Here is a 13,437-nt window from a genome sequence, read left to right as displayed (position 1 = left end):
ATGGCAGTAGATATTTATGCTCTATGAAGTCCATATGCTGAACAATATTTCAACTTAATTATAGAATTTATATGAAATATTGTGACAATTATTTGACATGTTTTGTAGCTACAAGATAGACTGACTGGGAGTTGAATAGTCTCTAGTCGTTAATTGTTAAAAACATGTTTAAAAATAAGATCTAAGTAATCAAAAAGCATCAAAAATATCACACGACTAACTCGATATGAATTAGTAAACTCATCAAATTCAATTTTAATGAAAAAATCTACAGCATAAAAGTCGCCAACATGCATCTCAAAAATGATTTATATCTAACATTTTCATTCTCTCATCAGACCTTAATAAGAAGTGACAAGAAGAGTGTAGCCATAAAATATGAAAATACCTAAATGAATTTACATCAACAACCAGAGATATGATTTAATTCTGTAACATTTTTCATGTTTTTTTCTCTTCTTTTTTTGATGTTATGGCATAGTGGGGTGGGCAACCTGTGTGCCGCGGTACACTTGAAAATGCTTCATACCGTATGTGGTTTCGGTCGACGGTTCTAATCAGAGTGTGCCATGAAAAATCAAAAGTTGCCTGTCTTTGAGTAACCTGTAGGCCGCGACACACCAGAGGAACGTCAAAATCTTTAGAAATGCTACGAATCGTATGTCGTGTGTGGTTTCAATCGAGGTTTACGAACCTGTGTACCGCGGCACACTAGTAAATTCTTCTGGAATTGCCATGAACCGTATAACTTGTACGGTTTCGATCGAGGCATAAAATCAAACTTCCAATCAAAGTCTGCCCCAAAAAAAACAAAAGGTTGTTCACCCCTGCACAACATAGAAAAGTTAATCATCAAAGAAGACGAAGACTTTTCATTTTAGAAAAACCACTGTAATAAATTAATTCTATTACCGTAAAAATCCTATGAGACTTAAATGTCAAATTGAATATGAAAAATCATCCATTAATCCAGTCAGTCAAAATGTACTGACTTGAAACACATTTGTTTTCCATTTTTCGTCGTGAATGAGAAAACGTGTAACGGCACGGCAAGTAAATCTGATGAAATCACAGAATGGAAATGAAATTAAGAAGAAAAGAAAACGAATAAAATTCAATCTAAATAACAATTTTAGATGTTCAATTCCGTAAGATACTTTATGAAGGAATTAAATTGGATTTTCTTAGTGGAAATTAAACATTTCAAATGGAAAAATTGCCTTCAATGACGACCGACTCTAAAAATACATAAAATAATTCTTATTGTAGCTGCTTCTGCAGTAGCATATTGAATTTTTATGCCTCTACATCTCTTCACGTACATATTATACATAAAATACGGCTTCAGTTTTTAATTAATTCCGCGCATTTTTCTCTCTTTCGTCTTTTATGTGGCCGAATCTTTTTTCAATATTTTTTATTTTCGAGAGAGCAATAAATTCCGCAGTTCTCTTCGTTCCTCATTTTTTCCACAGAAACAGAAAAATTATAATTTTCATCATTTTCGATGAGAGGCGGTAGGAAAAAATAATTTTTAAGCGGGTTTATTTTGATTTGGGAAATATCTCTTTTTGATTTCTTTTGAAGTTCATTGAGTTATTGATGATACTGTCCGGAATACATACTTAGTTCATATTTCACATGCAAATTTGATATTGATAATATTGTTTTGATTTATTGATGTTGCCGTTGAGACATTTTGGACATAATATATAGTTAGTGATGTATTTCATATTGACCAGGTTAAATGTAGGCTCTGTAAAATGTGAAATGGGACTTTACAATAATAGCATTGGAAGTGCAATATTAAAGGTATGGAAAAGATATATAATTTATAAATGGTACTCTGCCATACTGTTCAGTAAGCTCTGAATGCTTAGTGGTAAGAGCATCTAATCGACAATTCTAAGGATCAAAACAAAGACTCTCTTCCCCCGTCGAATGGAACTCTTTGAAATTTTTGTCTCAACCAATTGGGAAACCGTGACAAAGAGTTCTTTCGTCTCCATCTCGAGAACCTTTATGTGACACTGTGTCACACCTCATCTCGTAAAATTATCATTTAAAATTTCTTTTCAAAAATTACAAATTGCAAGATTTGAATCTCAAATGTTCGAGTTGAGACACTTTAGTAGTCTAGGAGCTTGGTACCACTCTACAGACGAGCTTATAGCTCATAGTTGCTTTTAACGGACTCAAACTAGAAATTACTGTTCCTAAATTCCCCGATAAATCGCGTTTAAATCTCATTCATCCACAGCATTTCCGATTTCCAAACTCGACTTTTATTTTTATTAAATGAATGAAATTTTTTTTCCTCGACTCAACTCTCAGCGAATGCATTATTATTTTTTTATTATCATAGCGCAAAAAAATGAGATTTTTTTTTAGTTTCACTGTTTTAACTTAATGAGATTCCATGATGAAAATCAGTCTCTGTATCTCTGTGTTGCTATAGAGAGAATTATTAAAAAGCTACATAAAAATGCATTTTGTCTGTTATTTCATTTATAGCGGTTGCTATTATCATCACTGAATGAATGAATTTATAAAAAATCTCTCGAGATAAGCAAGAATCATTGTGAAATTGTTCTGAAAATTGGAAACGTTTTTTGTTATTCTTAAATAAAATTTTATGCGAAGTTATTTACAGTCGGGTCAGAGGTCAGACTTTCTTTTTGGTCAATGAATTAATTTAACCTAGATTTTTGTTGTCTTTAGACTGCAAATAAACCGTTACATTGATGTGGTTACTGAGGGTAATGTTCTGTATTTTTTGCCAGTATTTTATCAACATTTTGTGCCTATAAATTCGAAAACTTATGGATATGTAATATGGTAATTCCGTTGGTGAAAAATTGTGAAATCGAATTTGCACCACACCCTCGAAAAGTGGGAGTAGTGGAATTGGTTGGGATGGTGATTAAGAGCGCATTTATTTATAGGTTAGAATTTATGGTTTAGTCGCAAAGTTGTCCTTCGATTGATGTTGTGAAATGAATTATTCTCTTGATTTTCTTGAAATTATGACAATTTCTGAGAATCGAACAAAGAGTGGGGAAACTGTAGCATTTCCCCAGGGTGCCTCGGGGTGCACAGAGTCATCTTGCAACTAATATTAGCCTGGATTCATTGAAATTCCGGAATTGGTTTTCATTTTCTGGTGATTAATAAAAAAAGTCGTTCCATTTTACATAGGATTTACCCCTTGCTATTAAAGCCTGATATTTTGAAACCCGTCTGGGGTAAAATCCTCAGTCAGTGTCAGTGTAATGCAACACTGATTAATTGATTCACAAATGAACGGACTGACAGATAAACATTCTAATTAATAGAAAACCAGAAGGACAGACAGTCAAACATTAACAACCCATCATTATCCTAAAATTTATGCTAATTATCTCCTCACTAATTTAATCTAAAATCTCAAATAATTTTCCAAATTAATGCTATTTTTTGGACATGACGAAAAATTGCTCACTGTCAGACATTATAAATGCACATATAGAAAATTGCAATGGACATCCAACCGACCCATAGAAGAATATATTTTAGAATATTTTACAAATCCACTTAAAATAATAATGTCGACGAAAGAGATTGTAATGCATATTAGCTGGATGAAGGATCAAAAAATAGATAATATGGATATTTTTTTGAGGGTTAAAAATTACACACCCACTCATATTTAAGCTATTTTATCATGCACATTCGGTATGCATACATATGGCATTTTTCAATAATAATTTTTAATTAAATTTTTCAACAGCCATTTTTTTCCAGCTATTGGAGTGGAGGGGAAAAAAAGAACGAAATATATAGGAGACGGGGGTGTAGCCAGGGGGGAGCAGGTGGGGGGTAGGGGGTGTAATTGAAATTTTGCTGTATCGATTTCACGAATTTAGGGAAAATTTTGGATTTTTCCATAAAAAACCCTAGAAAATCCAAGAATATTTCAAAAATGAAGAGGAGGGGGTCGATCCCAACCCCCCAAATACACCCCTGATAGGAAATAACATGAAGAGTGTATTTTTATGCAGGAAGCTTTTTTCTGTACTTCCGCAAACACTTCAAACACGTTTCGATGTTGAAATTTTCCTCATTTTTCATATAATCGGAAAAGTTTCTAGACAAGAAAATAAGATGGTTTGGTGGAGGAGGAGGTACAATATGAGATATAAATAGCAGAATAAGAATTATTAATCGGAAAAAAATACAAGAAAATTACCACGATGAGGGGATAGAAATGAAAATGAAATCAAAGTAGCAGGAAAAGGCACATGCAGAATACAGAAATATTTTTTTTGCCTTATAACGCCTAATCGGAAGTGACTTTTTGTTTTACTCCTTGACCTTATAATATGTGGATAAGTCGGTGAATAGGAAAAAGTATAATTCATATGTGAATACGTGGTGCTAAAATAACAAGACATTGAAACGGCTGCTACTGTTGTAAATGTTAAGAGGAAGAGAAACAAGTATGAAAGTTAAGTGGTTTGTGGTCAAACGGAATAGCTTCTATGTACGGAATAAATTGCTAAAGTTGTTCTTAGCTACATGATTTAATTGCTGAAAATACTCAAGATTGTTTAGAAACTTTGTAATTTATATTTTAGGTTAGAATTTTTCGAAATTTATGATGTAACGGTTTTTTGGGATTTGAATTTTAACCGTACTTTTGAAATTTTCCAATTTCAACGGATTTTGAATTTAATGATTTGAAGTTTAACGGTTTTGTGAAATTTGAATTCTCGAAATTTTGAATTTTGATCAAAATTTAACGGTTTTGTAAAATTTGAAAAACTATAACTTCAATGCACATAGTAACTTCCCCTTTCCATAAATCTATAGTTCAAACATTGAATCATTTACAGAATATTCACCCCAAATTTAATTAAGTTAAAACAGCAAACTTGAAGGAGCATCTATGCGGATAATAAATTCAGTAAATAGCATAAGGATATAACAATAAATTCGAAGCTTCTACATGACACATTCATCTTATTTTTTAAGCAGTAAACTTTATCCAATCACCCAAAGTGTATACGAAAATCATAAATTTATCATAAATATGCACCAAAAAAAAATGAATTTATGAAATTTCATAATATTTCAGGATCCATTATATTGCGGACGAGAATATGAAAAAAATGCTCATATGCGATTTCATGCCAAAGCACACAAATAAACATAAATTTCCAAGCCATCGTAATGTTTTCTTATGGTTTTTCGCTTTGCATCGCGAAAAAAAAACTTTTATTAGAATTTATGGATCTAGTTCAAGCAATATTTTTTCTCCTTTCTTTTATTCTTCTGCATAACTGGTGCTGTTTGTTCTTTACATTCCATTGTTTTTCGAGGATTTTTCCACACTTTTCTTTTTGCGGGAGTTGGTTATGAGTGTTGTAACTTTGATTTTTGGACATTCTTAAGTTGTTTGTTGATGTAAAATGTTGTTTAATGTGATCCTTAATATTGTTTCATGTATATGAACTGCTTAAAGTACCTAAAATGTTAAGGTTTTTGTGTTAAATTAAACTAAATTCAAATATTATTGATTTTTACTCGCGGCGAGTTGAAAAGAACTGAATGAAAACAAAGCGAATTCAGATTTTAAAAACCATACAATTTGCAAGGTTCTGAATCATTTGAATCTTAAATGGCCGTTAAAAATCTTATTATTCTTAAACAACAAACCTTAAATCAATTTAGTGCTGGATCTCATACACTTGAGCTTGACGTCATTTAGGAACGAAACATCTCTGTTACATAGCTTCTCGCCTTCATATTAAAACCGTTTATGGATACTTTTTATGCTGTTTGCTACTTCACATAGCAACAATGATACTATTCTACATAATTTATTTATCGGGATAAAATTATATTACTGATATATCTTACAAAAAAAAAGGATTGAACCTTAATCCCTCTTTATGTCTACCTAAAACCGCACCATTCAACCATTCTAGTGAGGTGAAAAAATTTAATACATTTTTATTCTTCTTGCTTCCTCTCACTCACTTCCCCGCATTCAACTTGGCACATTTTAAATTCACAACGTGAGTAAAATTGTTTTTTCATCATGAAATAAACACATTCGGATGAGAGAGTTGGAGGCGAGGGCGAATTTGAAAGAATATAAAAATGAAAGAATGGTAAGGGAATAATAGGGCTATTCTCCACAGGGGAAATTGAAAAATTTGAACTTAAAATTGAATTTTTTTCTGATTTTTCCACTAAAACTATTCTAAGTTTCAGTTCTTCAAGTGTAATTACACATTTTCTATCATATAATTGAATTAAACAATCCAGAAACAGCTTATTTCAAGAGATATTTTGATTCTTCGGCCAGGTGCTTTGTGACCAAAAGTTGCATTTTGTGAAAATTTTAATAGGGGAATCAATATTTATGCATTAAATGCTTATTCTTCAGTCATGAAATGCATATCAATTGATAGATTTTGATCTGTTCCATCATATTTATGCTTCAAAATTAATTAATAAAGCTTAATTAAGGAGAAAAATCGATTCTCCGAACGTCAACTTTTGGTCACAAAGCACCTTTTACAAACTTTTTCTCCTAATCCATGAGAAAATTACAAAATTTTAAAAACGAAAAAGTAAAATTCTTCATTTGTGCTTAAGTTTTACACAGAGTTTTAATATATTATGTGAAGTATAATTAATTTTATAGTTTTTATCAGTTTTCTGCTTTGAAATCATGAAAATTCGAAAAGTTATTGATAAAAATATTTTTGTGATAATAAACAAATAACCTTGGATTAAAAAAGCTCATTTTTCAAAATGCAACCGTTGGGGAGAATTGCCCAATAATGGAAATGAAACTACACTGTTGAGGACTTTTAAATAAATGAAAGAATGGAGAAATATTATTCATGTGCCCACTTGAAAATAAATTTTCTTCTCATTTTTTTGTAGTTTTTCATTGTTTTTTGTGTGCTTTTACGGGAAGGACAAGACAAGAATGTCCTAATCTTCAATTCTGTCTCTTTTGTCCGTTATTTTTAAAAATTCATGAATTTGAATTGATTTAAGCCGTTACATTTCAAATCTTTATTAACGGTTGTTTTTCAAATATATTTTCACCGTTATTTTTGAAAATTCACTCATTTAATTCAAAGCTTTTCTTACAAAACCATACAAATTATCAAGAAATTGTACGGTTCTTGCCTGTGACATGTGCCTGTTTGTCAACTCTGATTTGAATTATTTTAAACCGTTACATTTCAAATTATTTTTGACAGTTTTTTTTCTTCAAATATTTCATGACCGTTATTCTCATAATAACTTCAATTTGATCATTTGAATCTTTTACAACCGTTATTTTTCAAATAATTTTTGACCGTTATTTTCTTCAAAAACTACAATTCAATACAAAGACATTTCAATGCGCTTCCATCACCCATAAATAATCACATCCACACAAATTCTGTATGTTTTGTCTCTATACAAAATGGAAAAGGAAGTACGGAAAAACAAGCTGAGAAGTCACCTTTGGATGGGCAATTTCTATAATCGTTAATTTATTTGCAAAAAGGTCCAGAACACTTCCGACTTTCGAAGCATCTTCCGATGGAGAAATATTTTCAAACCACATTGTCGTCACCTGTCCATGCCATACTTGGAAATTTTGTATCTGTTTGACTAGATGGTAGAAGTTAATTAACAAAGTTTTTGTCATTTTAATGGTTTATGGTTGAATAATTAATCACGAAAAAGCTGAAATGTCTGTGGTCGATTCAATTTTAAAACTCATTTGTGGCTTTCGTGTAAATTATTTAGCAGACTTGCTTCTTTTTTTAAAGTCATTAGTTTGTGTTTGTCTAATTAGATACATCCAGTGTGTCTGGCTGTTTGTTTGGTCGAGAAACGTAATTAAAAGTTTCAGGCATTTAATTATAGTTTTTTAATGGATAGAATGAATGGATAGGTAGCCAAAGTGTTGATGATAAGAGTTTCTGTGTTGAAATTATTGATTGCTCTGATTTGTATCATCATTCTGCACGTCTATCTTTAGAATGTTGTAGCAATCATGTACATATTAAATCATATGATAAAGTTCAATGACTTTTAAATCCCATGAAGTAATGTTACTGCTGAAAGGACATATTTAGATAATACACCTTAATCCCTAACAATAATTTCCATATTCTCAACAATGCAGCGATGCTGTAAAACCTAAATTCATTAGAATTTAAACAAAATTTTTAAAGCCAACAGTCAAACCGAGTGCAATTTCACATCCAAGATACTAAATTGTACTGGAAATAAAAATTCAGTCGTTCCAAAAAAAGCTGCATGAGATTTTAAATTTTCACATGCTTACTGGACGCTTTAGCGTTCAACATTTCATTTCAATTTATTTTCAACGTCTTTAGTGCTTACTGAAGCTAGCTGGCGGGAGATATGATGATGTAAAGGAAGGATTTTTTTAAATAAAATTTTTTCATAAAAAATGGATTTTGTTCTGGATATTTATATGGATAAAAAAGTGAGGTTATGTCATCGGATTGTCCTTTATCCTAGATTATCTGTCTTTAAATGCATGGCGATCAATTCTTGCCACTTTTTTCTACTATATAAAGCTTTAACAGTATGAATTGAGGAACTCTACAAAGCTTTATAGCCGGAAAACTTTTCGAGGTGGACGGAAATTCCTACACAAAACAATTAAATCTAAAACCACCATTAACCTGTCCTCAAGCGGAATGTTTATTTACATCAATAAATCAGAATGAAAAATCGTCATAACTTGCCACCCACGATGGCACTTCCACTTGTTTTATCTGCAAACAGTAGAGAAAAAAAAAGTATGCGGGACATTAAAAGCATTTATTACATCATGCTTTATCCACCTTTTAATATTGACATTATTCCTTATTTTCTTGTATGAATTTTTTTTCATCACAATTTATACTCGATTCGTTCCTTTTATGTCAACATTTATATTGTTCCCAGCTTTTATCCCACCCCTACTCCTCCCGCTTTACCCCAATTTATGTCCTCAAACTGTTCAAACAAATATATTTTGTTTGCCTTTCACATCTTTCCACACGAACTCACAAAAATTGATTTTGAGGCACATATATAGAACATTTTTAAGGGATGAATGAATGCACACTAGATAAAAAAAAAAAAAAATTGCTGGACAATTTTCTCTGTTCATATTTTCAAGCTACAAATATCGGTTTTTCGGGAGGGAAGTGGAACTTTAAATGCATCAATTCAGGCCAGTGTTGATATTTGAATTTGGTTAAACGAAAGCTCAATAAAGCTGATCTGCAGTATTTTAAATGCAATATATTGCTTTAAAGCAGGTTTGATTGCAACCTAATTGAATCCATAGTCTATATTTTTGGGTAAAGGAGAGTTAAAAAATGAGATTAGGGTAGATATGGGGAAGGGTTAAGACAGAACACCAGAAAACATAACCAATAAGCATCAACATGTAGTGACTGCTTACTGCATTAAATAGTTTGAAACATGCACTCTATCAGTAATTATGATCTGATCCACCAAAAGCATCTAAATATACAGCTTACTTCTTCACTTCGTTGGACGTATCTGATGTCATGTTGTGATTTAATACTCAATTTCTGGAACCAGGCTTCGATGTAGATCTTTGGTTACTGTCAAAGGTATTCCACCTGAGTGGCCTTATCGCAGCATCCGCCATGTTGCTTTTGGAGCTCCAGGGTGCATTTTTTCATGTGGATTCACTCTAAGGGTGGCCAAACAAACTTGTGCTTCTGCCCCAGCATTGACATTATTATAACTACTTCTATCAATGTCTCCTTAAGCTGGTTCTATTCCTGGCTACCGCATTCTAATTTCCAATACACTAAGCAAAACCCTTTCTGTCCCTACACCGTCTAGATTTACAACACTGCTGTTAAATACCCATCAGATAAATGTCCAAAGCACAACAAGTTATGCACCCTGACATTCAATATATAATATTTATATAAATGAAAAGTGTGTATGACAACGAAACGGCATCTGATTAATTGCAATCATTTTTATTTTATTCTATGATGCTCATCGTCATGCGATTGAACTCTTTCAAGCTACCATAGATAAATTGCTTGATATCTACTTCCATTGGATATCATAAATGACTTTAATTTTTCTTCGACGACGAACACCGACAAAAGGAACGGGAAAAAGGAAAAAGAGTGGAAAAAAGACAGGAAAAAAATAGAAATGCATCAGCAATAATGCAGTATAATGTCAGCGCAAAAAAAAGAAAAAAAAAAGAAATTGTCGTCGCAAAGATTAAATAAATGAACAAATAGATGCACTGTTTCGTGACGAAAATTATTCATCAGTCGCATGCAACTCTAGTCGAATGAGATACTGAGCATTTTCTATGTTTATAATGCATGCACATCCACCTCGTTCCACTCCATTCCTAGCCTGTCCTCGTATCGAGAAGAAGACATTTATTATCGAGCCAAGAGCCATTTAATTTGTCGTTTGAGAAGTGGTAATGTTTGCTGTATAGGATGAAAAGAAGTCGGAATCAAAGAAAAGTTGCTGAAATTTATTTATTTCACAGAAATGAGGAATAAAAAAAAGAAGGAAGAAAATTTTAATTGGATTCTAAAGTGAAATATTTCTTTCTTCCTACTTCTGCCAGTTCTTCTACTCCGTAATCCAATTAAGACATTTAAATAAAAGTTTATTGAAGTTTATTGAAAGTTTTTTTCGAGTACAGTTTGTTGATATAAGTTCATATTAATCAGAGAACTTATATGAAAACTGGATTAAAGATAATTTAGGTGAAATTGATGTGGAAAGGTCAAAGAACGGATTGGAAGTTTTTCTTTTTTGAGGATAAATGATTATTGAGACTAATTTGGGGAGTTTGGTGATTTGTTTTAAGCGGAAACTTATCGGAAAACTCAAGGATTGCTGTTCATTTTCGTTCGTACCTAATGGGATTTGAACCACAAAGCCTTTTTAATTATCTATTAATCCATATTGTCTTTAGAACTGATAACTCAACCATTAAGCTATGGAGTATCCAAATTCTTATTATAAATTCCTACCAGATTCCTCATATTAACTATCATCATCCCAAAAACACTTCATTCCACATTGAAATTCTTCATTCCACATTCCAATCTAATTGAAATGCAAATAAGAAGGTGCTCATATGAGTATGTAAATATATTGAAACTTCAACGCCTTTTGTTCTATTAATTAAAGCGGTTTTGATTATAATACAAGCATTATTCTACAAATTTGAGAATTATTCATCATGAAAGTTGAACAATGTGGAGAATTAACAGCTTAAATACTTAAATGTTCATCAAATTGTGCTGATTAATTTTCACATTTTAGAGGAAAAAATGTGTTTTTTTGCAATTTAATGCGAGACTATGTCTGCATCATTTTGAGTTGATTTTGCAACTTTATTTAAAATGACTTGTTATAATCTTTGAATGTCTTTTTCTGTCTTTCAATCCTTGTTTAATCTTTTATGGGATTTTTTGCAGCTTTTCTTAAATTTTATGAATTTCGCATCACCCGGAAGAAGCGAAAACTGAATCACTTAAAGAAGCAGAAAAATAGCATTTTGCTTCATTTTCTGCATCAATTAAAGACAGTTCTTACATTTGCATCTCCATTGATGCAGAAAAATCCATCAAAACAATCAAAATTAGATCAAAAACTCGCATTCATCCATTAAATCCAGCTCATATAAATGCGAAAATCTTAATAAAGCATTAATTAAGATAATTATGAAATTTAATACACACAAATCCATTCAATTATCGGTTTATATTCTTTTACTATTCATTGGATGTTTTTTGTGTAAGAATAAAAGATAAAATTGGATGATGATGTTAGAGGGAACAAAGATGATGATGATTCAATTTTAATGCACATTTTCAAGTGATTTTGCCATCTTCTCCCAACGTTGACTTCCACAGTGTATTAATTAAAAAAGTTTCACTCAATTTTCTGTTGTATACATTATGCAATGTTGACTCAACATCTTTTTTTTTTTACTCTCTTTGCAGACTTCCTCAAGTGGCGAAAGGAAAGACAGCAGAAGGAACAGAAAGAAGGATTAAAGGAAGACAAACGATTACTAACAATGGGAAAACTTTTGAGCAGTCTGCAATTGCAGACATTTTTAATATTATGGATAATCTACAGCGTAAATGGAGCACCATATTCAAGTAAGTATTCGATATGACGATGACATTCAACCTCATAATATACATAAATTGTAAATTTTGTGTGACATAGTACAAGTGTCTGATTGGTGAAACATCAATTTTATTCACACTTAACCTTACCACCAATTGAGTATGTATGAAATACACATGAGCGTATAATGTGTATCACAGATATGTATATATATAAATTGTATTCAGTAGTTGTGCGACATCCCGTGTAACGAGGCTTCTTGATGTATAAAAAAGCAAAAAAACATAATAAATCAATCATTGTGCGTACAGTTTGTCATGATGAACTTTTGTTGTTCCCCCTGCTGCTCAGATTACTTATGATTCCCCCCACACACACACTCTCTGTCTCTCTCATCGTCTACGAATCAAAAAAAGCTCATGCTCTATCCAAATGGATTTTTATTCTTAAATATATGTTCTTTCTCTACATATTTATAGAATATGGTAGAACGTGCAAAGATATTGGATGTTTGCCACGTGAAACTTGTGTGATGTCATATGATACCTGCTCATTTAATCAACAAGAAGGAACAAATTGTGGTCGCTATCCGACGTGCCAGAAGAGAACAGATATGCAAACGCCACAACAAAATACAAATACAGGTAAATATATAGGCAGTAAACAAAAAAAAAGGATTGTGAATGATTAAAGACGGTTTTAATATTAATTCTCATGAACTTTAATTTATTAAATTATGTAAGGGTGAATTGCCTGTCAAATACTAATGGGGGTACGGTTAAATGATTCATCTGTATATATATGGTATGGAAAATAAAAGGCGTAGGAAATAGCTCGTGAATGGAGGGAGGCTTTTGGAAAATTAATTAGTTAATCAATATTGAAAGAAGGCTTCTTTTTTTCTGCCTTCTAATAATCCACATACATACTCATCTAGGTATATATATATATCCATATTCATACTCATAAAATGTAAATGAAGAAAAGAACATTTTCATGGAAAATTTAATCCATTAGCACGAGCTACCACAAATAAATGAATTTTCTCGACTCTCACCCACAAATTTTCTCTCATCTTGCTTGCCTTCCATTCTGCATAATACTATGATCAGGTGTTCTAAAACTGAGTACTGGGAATGGACCTTACTGTTGTATTTTTCTAGAAGGGTTCCTTTGGGAAGAGTTATTGGGGAAGGTACCCTAACATACAAATAGCATGCTCACATTAATGAGCATACTCAAAGTAGCCGTTTT

General features: G+C 31.8%; 1 protein-coding gene across 3 annotated transcripts in view; it reads left to right on the top strand.

The window, feature by feature from the left end:
• The window catches only part of Mnr (Membrane-bound Notch regulator), a 90,285-nt gene that overhangs the window by 63,441 nt on the left and 13,407 nt on the right, over positions 1 to 13,437 (top strand). For all 3 annotated transcript variants that reach the window (XM_070650578.1, XM_070650577.1, XM_070650576.1), the window contains exons 2-3: positions 12,051 to 12,212; positions 12,663 to 12,827. In XM_070650578.1, the coding sequence (XP_070506679.1) occupies positions 12,128 to 12,212; positions 12,663 to 12,827 (250 nt within the window). In that variant the 5' untranslated portion in view covers positions 12,051 to 12,127. The remainder of the gene's footprint in view (positions 1 to 12,050; positions 12,213 to 12,662; positions 12,828 to 13,437) is intronic.

The sequence above is a fragment of the Chironomus tepperi genome, unplaced genomic scaffold (assembly GCF_022539635.2).
Source record: "Chironomus tepperi strain 1889 unplaced genomic scaffold, CSIRO-AGI_Ctep_v1 contig_445, whole genome shotgun sequence".
In the NCBI taxonomy this organism is placed as follows: Eukaryota; Metazoa; Arthropoda; class Insecta; order Diptera; family Chironomidae; genus Chironomus; species Chironomus tepperi.
Note: the sequence above shows the minus strand (reverse complement) of the source record. Positions and strands in the feature narration are given on the sequence as shown.